The sequence below is a fragment of the Balaenoptera physalus genome (assembly GCF_965194825.1).
Source record: "Balaenoptera physalus genome assembly, chromosome: 1".
NCBI lineage: Eukaryota > Metazoa > Chordata > Mammalia > Artiodactyla > Balaenopteridae > Balaenoptera > Balaenoptera physalus.
Window position 1 is genome coordinate 2,958,109 of NC_138882.1, and position 15,194 is coordinate 2,973,302.

Below are 15,194 nucleotides of genomic sequence, written 5' to 3' on the forward strand. Positions count from 1 at the left end.
ACCCGCCCACAAGGCTACGGGAGCAGAAGCCAGGGCAGAGGGCCGCGCAGACTTCCAGAGGCACACGGCCCTGCTCCCTCCCGCCTACAGCCCCGCTCTCCTCCCACCCGCTCCTCTCGGCCCACCTCCCAGGACTTCCCCCCAGGACTTCCCGGATCCAGGCAAAGACGAAACTACAGCCAGCCAGCCGCGGCAGAGCTGGCCTGAATCCCGCCTGCCTCCGCCCCTCCCTGCGCTGGCTCCGGGGCCGCGTTCTCAGAGCCTCGGCTTCCTCATCCGGAGAGCGGGGACCATACACTGTCCTCTAAGGATTGTTGTAAGATTTAAATCATGTGAGACGGGGGGGTGAAAGCTGGAAGCACACTGCCTGGCACAGAGTAAGCTAAACGAAAAGGGCTTCCAGGTGGGGTGCTACGTGAACATGTACACAGCTGGATATAAGCAAATCAGCACACTAAGTGCTTCACAGTGTTTTGCCGGGTTTTGTTTGCTTGATGCAGGCTGGAAAAAAAAAGCCAACAAACCACCACTACCACCACCAAAAACCCCAGAAAAATAGTATGAAAATTTATTCCACGATCCTGTAACCACAAAAAAAGTTACAGACCCTCAGCTTCGGCTCGTAGCCTCCTCACCATCTAGGAAGCCCACCCTATTTTTTAGCCTCATCTCACATTTATGTCTCCACACAGGCAACACTGTAATTAGTGACACATACGCTTTCAGGTCAAACTTGGGTCAAGAATTCCTTCAGGCCAGTCACCTCTGTCCCCCACCCCTTTTCCCAACCACTGAAACCCCATTAATCATTCATCCTCTGAAGCCTTTCCTCATCCTCCCCGGCAGAAATCATCACGCCCATCTGTACGTTCCCGACGCCTATGGCTTAAACTCATACTTAGAGCACTTATTTCATGCTAATTAGCATTTTTTCCAATCTTCTTCCTCACTGGATTCTAAGTCCCACATCACTCAAGTGGAGGTGTCAGTGGTCAGGTGAATGCACAGACCACAAAACGTAATAAAATAGAGTAACGCTTCTTTACCTACAGGAATGTCCTTCTTGAGGGTAAACAAATATTTCCATCATCTTTCTGTGTTTTAAACACAGCTTCACCGGCCTGCCACTACTACAAAGCAGTGTAACAGACAGCAGCAGGGATGCGTGCTAACTTTTTAGCTTCTGTTTTCTGAATATCCAAGAACTTCCCTTATAACAATCCTGACAGTTCACTGAGAGGACATTTTATGCCTTACTTATCAAATGATTTATCAGCCCACTTTAATTTCCATTAATTAAGCAGAGTGTTAAATCTTTTTGCTACTCAGTAAAAGAAAGCACTTCAAAATAAAATTTTTGTTATATGATGATGATTGTTCCAAAACAAGATCTGAGTAAATAATAAACGTTATTTTATAAATCAAATATGAAAATCAATCTCCTTATTTCATATCACACATACTATATACATTTACTTTAGTGGGGTTTTATAAATATCAACTCTTATTTCCTACATATACAAACACGGCTGGAAAGCTGATTTACAACCAAGAGTTTGATTCATAAGCAGTCTGCGGTTTAGATAGTATGAGTCCAAATATTTAAGTGCTCAAATTTGCTTCAAATTACAGCACGCTAAATTAGAAAGTCACGGTTTTAGCTCATTCCGATTCTAATTCTACTTTTGCTACTGAATAACAGTGTTACCCTAGGCAAATCACTTAACCTCTCTAAATTCTAAGTTTTATGTATTTGAAATGACTCTGGATTAGATCAAATTTCCCAGATCACATTCTTGATCATAGAAACCACCTTGAACACTTGTTTGGAAATACATGTACTGACCCGTCTTCTAAAGGCTCTATGCTAGCAGCTCTGCCCTGGGGGCCGGGGGTCTGTGTTCAAAGTCCCCACGGACTCGTGTCCCCCAGGCTCCTCCTGACTGGGAATTTTTCTACCACACGCTGGTTCCTGATCTCTAATGCTCTTTCGGGCTCTACAGTTCTATGGATTTAAGATTTTATGACGTGGATCAAATCCCCCAGCCCAACCTGATGACACCAAACACGATCTACGTGCAACTTCGTTTTGCTGTGGAGGAAAGTTCAAAAGCTATCATTCTTAACATCTGGCTCCACTTGCTGTACAAGTCCCTCAATTTTCACGCCATCCTACATACCAGTATTTGTGCTGACAAATAATCTGATCGCTAACCCGATCTGGGCCAGAACACACTTCTGGTTGAAGGCGCTCCCCTGTGGTTTCAACGCACACAACTCGCCGTACGCCTAACGCCGACTCACGTGTTAGTGTCAGCTCTCAGAGCCTGTGCTTCCAGCCCTGCAACTGTGCCTGGTTCACATCTGTCCTTTACTCACATATGTGTGGCAGCCATCAGGCAGACCACAACTACAACCCCTTCTCGCAATCTGACAGATAACGATTAGGTGCTGAATAAACTTTACTACATCATAGCTATTAACTGGCTTTGAAACATAATGCCTGAAAACACTTGCCCATGGATATAAATACAGAAGAAAACATTTTAAAGGCTATACTCTCAAAATCTGTCTTTATAAGTACTGTGACAGAAAGCATATGCTCTCCAACGGGTGTTCTCATTTTAAAAAAAAGGCATTGCTTGCAATCCCCACCCACCCCAAGTTAATAAAATCTGGTTAGTCAAACTTGCCTTAGAATGATATTTCCGCTACCACCACACATTTCTTTCCCCCAAAAGGCTGTGAGGCAGCAAACAGAAATAAAAGATCTCAAACATGCCAAGATAATTTAGAGGTGGGAAGGGTGGTAGGGGTCAATATATTCAGTACAGTTAAACATACCAGTTTTCATTATACTTCTCAAAGAGCAGGACAAGGCAGGAAACTGATTCTTCGTACTCTAAAAGCAGACCAAACAGTTTCTCAGGAAACAAAGCTTTTACCAGTACTCTGAGAAATTTTCCCACATAGGTCTTAGAAAATAGTTATACTACAGCATCGTCAATCAAAATTTCACAGCAACTGGAAAACTTTAAATCAAACTGTAAGAAAAACTGAAAGTATACAATTAAAACACAGATCAGTAGGTGCGACACTGCAAGGGTGAAGGTGATGTAGTCAAGCGTGAGTGCCTGATGCCCACAGACAGAAGCAAGACCCAGAGAACCAGAGGCCGTATCATTTACATCATGTCCCTTAAACCTCCTCTACTGGAGTCAGATTTAACAGCAGGATCGATACAGAGTGAAAGAAACCTGACAGGAACGCGATTAGTCGTCTACCAAACCTGTATCTTCACACACACAAGCTGCACTAGGAAAAATAATGAAGAAAATGTGGTAAGTTTGTTTCACTCTTATTAAAGAGGATCTAAAATAGATAACCTCCTCTAACGCTAGAAGGACCAGGTCATGTGACGTGTATCTTTGGTACCTGAAAGAATGGGTACTGAGCAAGCACAGAGACTCAACGTCGCGGACGTGCTTTATAACCATCCATTTGGCCTGAACCGTGGAAGTAAAAATAATCAGAGCAGGAGCGTCCCGCAGCGCAGCGACTGTAGAGAGGTGGCAGTGAGCACCTGTGGGGACACCTGAGTAGAACCTGCTCAGCCCTGGTGCTGGCAAGCCATTCACGTGTATGACGTGCACAGAGACAGGTGCCCAACCATCAGCGGGAACCCGCAAGGTGGACCTGAAGCCGTCAGTGAGAGGTGAAAATCTCACATCTGATAATAAACACTCTTAGTTTTCCTTAATAATTCTATTATAAATCTATTAGTAAATTCATTAAATTTTTCTTGAGACGTTATTCTCCATTTCTTGAAAGTAATAGTGTTTTTTTTTAAGAAGGAAAATAGGCAGGAAGCAAAAGTGGGTCAATCATCTCTTTCAGCACTATATTTGGTAAACTAATTTTCGTTCATTCTTTGAAATTCTTCAATTTCAAAATTTCATATAGTCTTCTCGTATATCTCTCTCCTTCCTCCGAAGTAAGACAACCAGTCTCATGCAAGAGCATGATTTAATTAAATGTGCGAATCCACTGTTCTAATGCCATTCTCGACGATGCCCAGGGTTTTGTAAACCTGAGCTAAAGCGGTACCGCAGATGGAAGCAGCATACGATGAACTCAAGCATCTGTGTGTCTCCAGAGACTATCATGAGAGAGGCCTGCCTGCTAGTCCCAAGCCAGCGCAGAGCCCTTCATTGTGTGTTTTCCACAAGAATGAATTCAAGTTGTTAAATAAACTAAAATATCTGATATGCAGACATTTACCAAGAGGTCGTCCAAGCATGTAAATGAACACTTACAAATCCCATCTCTTTCCTCATGAGAATAAAAGGATGCACTTTACATCTCTTCCAGTCTCTATGATGGAAAAAAGTTTTTAAATCAAAAAAGAAATCACTTTAGTTTAGTTGAAAATTATGTAGTTGTTTCTCCCAGGTATTAGAATAGCACCAAACATCCCAAAATAGTTTATTAAAATCTTCCTTAATTTGTTCACTTTGCTATACACCTGAAACACAACACTGTAAATCAACTATACTTCAATTTAAAAAAAATGTTCCTTAACCTGAAAATGCGGCTTGTAAGAAAAAAGGTATTTTTTCAACTCTAGGCAGAGATGACAATCCGATTGTAAAACCTATGTCCCTCTGTATTATAATACAATTCACAAACGTACACACTTGAAACAAAATGATCTTGGGTGTATAAAGACTCACCATCTGTATGGGTTTCTTGTGGAGATCGCGTTCTGTTACCAGTTTTTCTTGGTCAGTGACATAAAGACCTTTCTGTGCTAAAGCCTGGATGACAGCATCATGGCCCAAAAGGGGTTTTGCAGCGTCGCTCTTGAGGATGAGGCTCCCAGCGCGACAGTACAGCTCGGCCGAGAGAAGCAAATTAACAACAGGCGGCTTGATGTGCTCTTGGTCGTACTGGTCTGTGTAAAACGGCTCTCCAAGCTCCTCTGGCACATTTTCTGCAAAGATTAAGGGGAAACAATTTCTTAACAAGATTTCTATAAAAGAAACACAGTTTATCTAATAATTATTCATGTCTTAAAAGTTAAGATTCCTTCTAAAAATAACAAATAACCCTTTAACTGAAAAGATGATTTATTCGACCTTGGCAGGTAATCTGGAACGAGAAAGAGATAGAATTTGCCTTTACAGAAGATAACGGTTCCGCGTATATGCTAAAAAGCGACTAGCAAGCGATCAAGGAGAGACGTCTTCTGTCCAGCGAGTCTGCGGAAGGTATTCCCACGTGCACGCTCGAACACGGAGAGTGAGCTACAAGGCTCCGAAAAGCCCATTCCAGCGAATCCGCTCACGTTCAAGCGGTCAACCAGGAAACGCACGATAACAGCTATTTCCGGGGACCGCCAGGCCTCGACGCCTGGGAGTATAGAATCCTTTGCCCACAGCTGCCCAGCTCGCCGCTGCCAGGCAGAACCCGCCCGCCGCGTGCCGTGCCTCTGCCTCCCGCCTGGCCTCTCCCTTCCCGCTGGCCCGCGGCGGCTGCTGAGGGGCAGCTACCGCCGCGGTGCACGGAGAACCACCCTTGCAAGTCCCCAGCACCAGGAAGCCCTGTTTCCTCCGCCTTCCCTCCGACCCCCCACCCCACCCCACCCCAAAAAGCCTTCCTGGGCACCCAGCTGCTCCCTTCGGGGGAGACAGACAGGGCAGCTGGGCGACGGGACGGTCTCTGCGTTTCTGTCTGGCGGCCAGGCCATCCCCCGGGAAGAACGGCAGGCAAGGACGGGCATCGTCCCCCACGAGGAAAGGCGGGCAGCTGAGCAGGACGCCGGCGTAGAGCCACAGCCACAGAACCTGGCAGCTCTGGCCCGACACCAGCCAGGCCCCCGCCTGCCTTCTCCGGGGAACGAGGGTTCGGGGCCACGCGCCGCCCAAGGAGCCTCCTGAACGGGCAGCTCTAGCACGAGCTCGGTAACGCCTCCGCGCTCAGCAACGTCGGCCTTCCAAAGGGCGTATTCGCAAGCATTAATATACTCCGCAGCAGTTTTATCTTACAGTTTTTGACAAGTCCTATCATTTAGAAAGATATTTTCATCAAATAATAGTATCATAATGATTGCACGTTCACTTTATATATGAGTATGGTTCTAGAAATAATCCTTACCCTCAAGGAGCCAGCAGTCTACAAATAATCTAGACAGACAGGTAAAGTTCAGCAATTCAGAAACTGGAGACAACACTAAGCAATAAATGATCAAGGGGCTTCCCTGGTGGCGCAGTGGTTAAGAATCCGCCTGCCAATGCAGGGGACACGGGTTCGAGCCCTGGTCCGGGAAGATCCCACATGCTGCGGAGCAAATAAACCCGTGCACCACAACTACTGAGCCTGCGCTCTAGAGCCCGCGAGCCACAACTACTGAGCCTCTGTGCCACAACTACTGAAGCCCGCACACCTAGAGCCCGTGCTCCACAACAAGAGAAGCCACCGCAATGAGAAGCCCACACACCGCAACGAAGAGTAGCCCCTGCTCGCCGCAACTAGAGAAAGCCCACACGCAGCAAAAAAGACCCAACGCAGCCAAAAAGAAATAAATAAATTTAAAATGAAAAAAATAAAAATAAAAAAAAAGAGAAAAGAAAATCAGAGGAAGCATCAACTCCGGAAGCAAGATCATAAACTTAGTTTTACATATGCTGAGTTTGAAACCATAGCAAAAGTATCCAAGTGGAAATATCCAAAAAGCAGCTGGGAATACAGGACTCTGCAAAGAGGTCAAGAGTAGATGTACCAATTTGGGATTTTGGAGACATCTAAAAATATCATCCTCATTTAATAATTGAAAACACTTTCCTTCCTTCATAGCTGCATTAATCAGTAGTGAGCCAGCCTTAGACTTAGTAGCTGCCTCAGCGTGGTACATGAGCTCCGTTGTAATCTACAGAACACGGTGCTGGCGCTCACTTAAATTTTAGTATCACAGGAGCTAAATGGAAGCTGCTCATAGAGCAAATTTGAAAGGGAAATTATTTGATTTTAAGATAATTATTATAAAATGTATACATAATAGATTTTTTTCCCCCATAACAATAAAACGTGACTAATGCAGGTGACTTGGTACCTAAACATTAGCTGTGCAAAGAAAAGTGACTGCCCATTATCAGGATGACAAACTTCACCACACCTGTACATCCGCTTACATTTATTTACGGCTTTTACATCCATTCTCACACATGATCTTTATTACAACTTGGTGGAACTGTCAAATCAGACAATACACAGAAAAATATTAGGAATGTATAATACTTAATAAGGGCCTTTATGTGCGGGCACTGTCACAAACATGCATTCTGCCGTTCAATACTAACAACCCTCTTGCCCCTATTTTACAGATAAGGAACTCAAGAAAGGTTATCTTGCCCAAGGACACATAGCTGATAAATGCAGAGTCTTAGCTCTAAACCTTGTAGCTAAACAGATTCAAAAATGACAATGGTTTGCCAGGATCACCAAGCTGGAAGGTGGAAAACATATAGCTTAGGGGCTATTTTCATTTTATTATGAGAAACCCACAAATCTAAGTGATGAAAGTGTAAGTTTCAAAAAAGATCTCAATGCAAGGAAAAGGGAAGGGATCCACAGCAAGTCAAAGAATGTTTCAAGAATATGACAAAAACAGATTATTCCACCCCAAAAGAATGCAAAACTGCATATTGAGTATTGTAAAGTAGGTCACTTTTAAGAACAAGTCTTCAAGAACTAAATATGCTTAAAAGAAGACTTCGAAAATGTCCATCATTTTGCCAACAGTACAAGACTATCATTTTTTAAAAAACAGTTTGGAGTTGTATCACATTTTTAAAACAAATGAACTGAAACCACATATTAGAAAATAAACAGGCAAAATCAAAGATAAGAGGTTTCACCCTCCCCCTCACCTCCAGAGTACAAGAAGGTAAGAAATTAATACTTCAAGAAACTGAAACTCCACTCCCAGAATTGCAAAGGGTAAGAGACAAGTTCTTCTTGTGCACCAGGACTTAAGCAAGAACCTACCTTACTCATGTCATTATAAATCCTGACGAAGGCTAAGCTTTGAAATTAACCATCACCTGAAATGCTTGGGCACAGGCAGAGGGCACAGAAACAGTCTTGCTCAAGGCACTTTTCTATAAAGCTGAGTTAGTACTAGTTGCATCCGTACACCAGCAAATGACACAGATTTCCTTAAAACAGTGAACGGTCGGGGGGTACAAGGGGAATGCAATTGAGAAATATCACCACTCAACCATGGGAACACTGCCTTATTTTCCAAATCTAAAAATTATGTCTAAGGCAATAACTAAGACAGAATTTGTGAGTTTCAAAAACTCCAAGTAAAAGTAAGCCCTACACCTGGAACTCTAAATTAACCGAAAGACACAAAAAAATGGTCAGTTAACATTTTTTTTAAAATCATAGGACCAGTAATCAAAAGTTACAATGAGACTTTGCCTATCAAAATGGCAAATAATTTTTAAACCCACTGTTGACAAGGATGTATTAAAATGAGTACCTCACAGAAATCCAAAAAAGAGGGGATATATGTATACGTATAGCTGATTCACTTTGCTGTAGAGGAGAAACTAACACAACGTTGTAAAGCAACTATACTCCAATAAAGAGTAATTTAAAAAAAAAAAAAAATAGAGTACTTCCTACATGACCAGAGGGCAAGGACCATAATTATTCCCCATAATACAAACCGTAGCATCTTAGTGCCTGATACATGGCAAGCATGCAATAAATATTTGATGAATGAAAATGTTATTATTTTTTTTAAAATTTTAGTCATTAGTCTTGTCCTAAAGGGACTCCCAGATTTCAAATTTCCCCTCAACTCCCAGATTCTGTACTAGTAATCCTAATTTACTCCTTGTACCTGCTTTGAAAAACCTGAGAGTTTTCCCCTAGGCCACTCTTTACTTCTGCAATAGTATCCCTCTCAAAACCAAACCTTTTTCAGTTAACCTACATTCACCACCATCAGGAGGCAGCATGACAGAGTGGGGAGAACTGGGGCTTTGGATGTAAAAGCTGTGTCTTACCTGACCCGGGACCGTGAGTGCAGGAATTGTCTGTCCTGAGTTCAGGCTCCCCAGCCGGCACAGGTGCGCAGCCGTGGCTGCTCTTGACTTCAAGTTCCTCCACCTCTGGGCCCACCACACCGCAGACGCTACAGGGTGCCACGTCTGTCCCTCGGGGCCTGGGCACCAGCTGCTCCCCTGCCCCTCATCCTCCTCCTGCGGTCGGCCCTTCCCATCGGGAGCTCGGTCAGCGGTCATCTCCCAGATACACCTTCCCTGACCCCAGGCAGTCATCCTGTTTCAATTACTACTATCCCGTAATGCTGAGGTTAGCTTATTTCTACCCCCTCCCGCGACGGCGCAGCCTCGAGGAGAGCAGGATACTTTGCTGTCCTCTGTCACAGCACCTAGACCAGTGCCTGGAACTCAGCAGGCACTCAAATATTTAAGCATGTACAAGGCAAAGTACCCAAACTGAGCCCGGCCTTCAAAGAAGACACCAGTGAAGTTAGCGCCCCTGCGCCCTCCACGCACCCAAGACATGCTGAAGTCACCTCCTCCACTCCTCTCCCTGCCCTGAGAGACGCAGGGACCTCTCCTGAGCTCCAGATCCTCACAACCCTTCACGTCGCAAAGAAACCCCAAACCCAAAACCAGAGCCCGGTTTCTCAGAGACAAGGGCAGTAGGAAACATGGAAAGGGGGGAATCAGAGCGAGCTCTGCGGAGCTGGACTGAGACGGGAAGTGTCAGCATGAACACATGGTGTCTGACGTGTACCTGTGACAGAGGGAGAAGCAGCTGTAGCTGCGTGTCACATCTGCATGTGCGTGTTTCCCAGCTCTGTCTGCTCAATCCCAGCGGCAGTAAGCCTCGCACCTATATCTCAGTTTCTAATACGCCTCCCATTAAAACGAACCAGGGGCTTCCCTGGTGGCGCAGTGGTTGAGAATCTGCCTGCCAATGCAGGGGACACGGGTTCGAGCCCAGGCCTGGGAAGATCCCACATGCCGCGGAGCGACTGGGCCCGTGAGCCACAATTACTGAGCCTGCGCGTCTGGAGCCTGTGCTCCGCAACAAGAGAGGCCGCGATAGTGAGAGGCCCGCGCACCGCGATGAAGAGTGGCCCCCGCTTGCCGCAACTAGAGAAAGCCCTCACAGAAACGAAGACCCAACACAAGCAAAAATAAATAAATAAATAAATAAATAAATTTAAAAAAAAAAAGAAACGAACCAGGACTCCTCCAGAAATGGCTGTTTCCTCCCGGGCTGGAGCAGGAAAACTGCAAGATCAGTTAAGAACATGTGTGTGTGTGTGCGTGCGTGCACGCACGTGTAAGGAAAGTAAGGAAAAGCTAACAAATGATGGGACCATGTCAAAAGGTCACAGGATTCAGCCGGAAGGAGATCCCACTGGCCAAATCTGAGACAATCTGAACATCAAAATAAATAATGACAATAAAAGATTATAACCCACTGAATAAAACAAGAATGTCCACCCTGATGTAAACAAATAAATGAATACGGATGTGAAAGAAAAAAAGGGAAAACTCTTCCTTGTAGTAGAATACCAACTAAAAATGGGATAAAATAAATGGGATAACAACTGATTCAAGCAAGAATCATTTTGGATGCTAAATTGGTGGGTTTGGTGAACGGGGTATTTCAAATTATCTCCCCACAAATTGCTTCTTAATTAAAGATGGAAAATAATAACTTTGTAGCGGAGAGAAGTGGCAGATACCGCCTGAAGCAAGTGATCAAAGTCTGCATCACCAACTGAACGTACATCGTGTGCCCCTGACACAACCCACTGAAAACACAGCACCTCTTCTGCAGTCGTCCCGCCAGGTTTGTATAACTTGAATCCATCAAGAAGACACATTAGACAGAGGCAAATGAGGGACATTCTATAAAATAACTGGCCTACTGTTTTCACAAGATAAAAATACATTTTAATAAAGGGAAAAAATCGACCCTGCAGGCTCAGACATTTGGGGGGTACTGAGAATTGTCATTTCCTACCTCCTGCCCCCACCGCCCCCACACGCATCTCGGCGTGTGAGGGAGGATGTCAAGCTGATCCTGGGAGGAACAGAGGGTAAGGAAACTGTGCTCTGGCTAGATATATCTCCTCTGGGGCTGCCTGGCTGCCCAGTGGTTCATCTCTGGTGCCTCCTGGGCATCCCTGTCCAAGTCCTCCGAGGAACACAGGCATGCTGCCAGGCAGGGGGCAACAAGGCACACCTGCTGCTGGAGAGACAGGTGATGGAGGTGGCAGGGATGAGAGGGGGTGCGAGGGCGGGTCAGCTGGAGGCGAGCAGGGAGGGAAGGAGGGAGAGTAGAGAGTAGGTGGTCAAAGGACAAGAAGGAAGAAAGCCAAAGAAGATGGGGTGGCACCAGGGGACAGGAGGAGGAGGGGGTCGGGAAACGTCTCCGGTTCCTGGGTCTCCATCACCTCTTGTCTGGGGCAGGGGTCTGTGTACTGTTCCTTCAGACTGTCTAGGTATTCTTGTTGGGACACTGCCCGCAGCCACACCAGAATCTGACCATCATCCCAGTCATGGAGCCCAGGGGCGGAATGAGGGCCCAGCATTCCAGAGAGGGCAGAGGACCACGAGGCAGGAGGTGGCCCAGTTGGTGCCTGCAGGGAACCGCCTGCTTGTGCCAGGGGCACAGGGCAAAGACAGTGCCCAGGGCAGGGGCCTGCCACGCAGCTCAGCATGCAGCTGGGGTGCTGAGGCTTCACAATGTCAGTATCACGGAAGACAGAGACAGACTGAAACGCCGTTCCAGGTTAAGGAGCCAACAGAGACAAGTCTACTAAACGTGATGCACGATCCTGGACTGCATCCTAGAATGGGAAAAAAAAAGCAGCAACACAGGACATTAAGACAATGGCAAATCTGAATAGGGGATGTGGATTAGATAATACGGTGTCGAAGTTAAATTTCCTTATTTTTATAATTTTACTGAGATCATCTGAGACTTATCGTTCATCTTAGGAGAGAGCCTGAAGTATTTAGGGGTAGAGGGTACAATGTCTCTAGTTCTTTCTCAGACAGTTCAGAAAACATTACGTGTGTGTGTATGTATATACAGACACACACAGATTTATGTGGGGGAAGGGAAAGGGAGAGAATCATAACGCAAATGGGACAAAAGGTTAACAACTGGTAACCCTGGGGAAAGGGTATGCAGGAGTTCCTTGTACTATTCTTATACATTTGAAATTACGCTGAAGAGAGTCATGAAACCTCAAAATGCCCCAAATCAATCTTCTCCCCAAGCGTAATCATTCCCGGTGTTCCCTGCATCACAGAAGTACAGCGGCATCTAGGCGTCCCTCAAGCCCCAGACCAAATCCATCACCAAATCCAGCCCAACCCTCCCCTTCTCGCAATCTCAGCTCACACCTCCTGGTCCTGGCTCTCGGAACTCTGCATCTGCACTACTGCATTACTCCTATACTTGTCCTTGCAATGTTCACACCTGTCCCCACTCCAAACCATTCTCTACTGGAGCCAGAATCTGCTTATTTCCCGTAGGCAAACTTGAGCATGTCACACACCCTGCCAAACCTCAGGGTTTTCAATGACTTCTGCTTCTTTAAGGACTCAAAGCCTTCCTCTGACCTACGAGAAAGACGTGACCCTGCCCCTGGCGGCCCACTCGGTTCCTGGAACCATGCACGCTCGCTTCCCCTGCAAAGCCTTGGCACACTCTCGTCACCACTGTTCAAATGCTCTTTCTCCCTATTCTTTACTCCCTTCCAGATTCTTGGGGGCCAGCGATCCATTCAGTTTGGTCCAATTTCCCCCCAATAAAGGGAAAGAACAGAACAGTTATCCTGCCTTTCCTGTACCTCAGAAAATGCACTTTTACTTCCGAGGCTATTCAATTCTGTTATAAAAGATGCATAAGTCTGTAAAATAGATGTGAAACCTTTTAAGACATTTGAAGTATAGATAAGTACTAGTAAGCAAAAGTTGTTAATCATGGACAGAACTCAAAGAATGTATCAAATAAAGGTAAGTGATTAGCAGCGTATGTATGTTAAACATAGTAAGGAATGGAAAAAGCAAAAGATACCTAATATTCATGAGGTCCCAAGGTGCTAACTATTCATGATACACAAGATACACCAGGCAATAAATATTCATGATATATTAAATATACATGAGGCTAAACAAACAATAGGCAATGAACACTAAATATACATGAACACTTAAAATTCATGAATGCTTAACTGGGCCACCCATCAGTGACACACATTCTGGCCTACGTGTGCTCTGCCCAAGGCGCACAAGACCCAAGGCTATTCATCAGGCTTCCCGACAAGCCACAGCTGTGGCAGGCATGCATGTCCTCTGCGTCTCTGGTGGAGCAAGTGTGCGGCCTTGTGTCACTGTGGGCCTCCTTGTTCGAACCTCAGCGCTGGTTGTTGTGACCGTACCATCTGTGGGCAAGGCTGATGGAGCAGAAAGAGACAGACAAAGAACGAGGCGTGGTGTGCTGCAGGATTCGGGGAGGGTGTGTTAATTCACCCCCCCTCTTTCCTTCCCCTCGCTTCTCCCTGTAAACTGATTTAACAATCCATGTGATTTAAGCACTCTGATTTGGTCTGTGAGTCTTCCTGCTCCGTGACCTCCAAGGTGGGTGCCTGGCACTTCATCGTGGGAATTTCTCCCCCAGGGCACCCAGACATTTAATACAGGGAAGAGAATTCCCACTAACAAACAAAGAAGTCATGACACAAAGAGAAATAACGAGACATTAAGTGCCTCCTGGTGGAAGTACACAAACCTATGGAGTATGCAAAAAAAAAAAAAAAAAAATCAAACTTGAATCTGTACAATTCTCTATATTTAACTGTCAATGTATAAGAAATACAGGGGACAAAAAGAAACCTGTTAAGCAATACCGTGGTGATCCAGGCCGTGGGAAACGACAGGACAAATACTATGGTTTCTCCAGTTAGTAAACTGTAAGGAAAACAAAATTAGATGGGAGGGGGAGCCTATATATTTTAAAAACTTAGAGAGACATACCAAATTGCAAAGGATGGTCCCTATTTGATATTGACCGGAACAAATGAACTGTAAAACAGAAAAGTGGAAACAAAAAGATGACTGGTGATGTGGAGCTGTGTGATGACGGCAGGACCACGGTAAAGTTTAAAAAGGGAGCGCCTGGGGACTTCCCTGGTGGTCCAGTGATTAAGACTTCACCTTCCAATGCAGGGGGTTGCGCGTTCGATTCCACATGCCTCCGGGCCAAAAAAAAGACCAAAACATAAAACTGAAGCAACACTGTAACAAACTCAATAAAAACTTTAAAAATGGTCCACATCAAAAAATCTTAAACAATAAACAAATAAAAATAAAAAAATAAAAAGGGAGTCCCGGGCTGCCGGAGACACTAGTATGTTTATAGATGCAATGACACGATGTCCGGGACTTGCTTTAAATAACCGGCGGTGGGGCGGTGGGGCGGTGGGGCGGTGGGGGGGTGAGCCGCTGGCCGTGGAGGTCAGACGCGGAGTACAGGGAAGTTCGCTGTCATCGTAGGTGTTTGAGATTTGCCATCGTCACACGGCTTCGTTTGCTTGAAGAGGAAGGAGGAGGCAGGAGAAGGGCAGAGAAGTTTCTCTGAGGAGCCCTGGGTGCCGTGGGACAGGACGTGAGAGAGGGCGGGGCGCGGGAGGAGCCTCCCCCCCCCCGCCCCCCCGCCTGCCCTCCGCCGACCCAGGTGCGCTTTCCGTGCCGCGGCGAACACGTCCCCGGCCGCCCCGCTCGCTTTCCTCCCCCGCTTCCCCTGCACACCTTCCGCCGCCGAGCTGCGAAATCCCGAGGCGCCTCCGGCTGCGCCTTCACCCCCGAGGCTGGGCCTCCTGTCCCGCTTCCTCGCTTCCCCTCTGGTCACTCTCTGCGGCTCTCCTGTCCTGGGGGCCTCCCCACACTCTCCCGCGGGGTGACTGGCACTTACCCACCCTGCGTATCTCCATCACCACCTCGCCTCTCATCCCCGAGATCTTCTGGGCCCCACGCGGGGCTCTTCAAGGGCCCAACGCACACACCCCCGTCGCGGCGCTGCTCCCTCCCGCCCTCTTCCCCTCGCACACACACCCTGGCCCTCTC

General features: G+C 46.3%; 1 protein-coding gene across 9 annotated transcripts in view; it reads right to left on the bottom strand.

The window, feature by feature from the left end:
• Positions 1–15,194, bottom strand: part of CAMSAP2 (calmodulin regulated spectrin associated protein family member 2) — a 107,801-nt gene that overhangs the window by 80,641 nt on the left and 11,966 nt on the right. For all 9 annotated transcript variants that reach the window (XM_082464027.1, XM_082464028.1, XM_082464023.1 and 6 more), the window contains exon 2: positions 4,734–4,993. In XM_082464027.1, the coding sequence (XP_082320153.1) occupies positions 4,734–4,993 (260 nt within the window). The remainder of the gene's footprint in view (positions 1–4,733; positions 4,994–15,194) is intronic.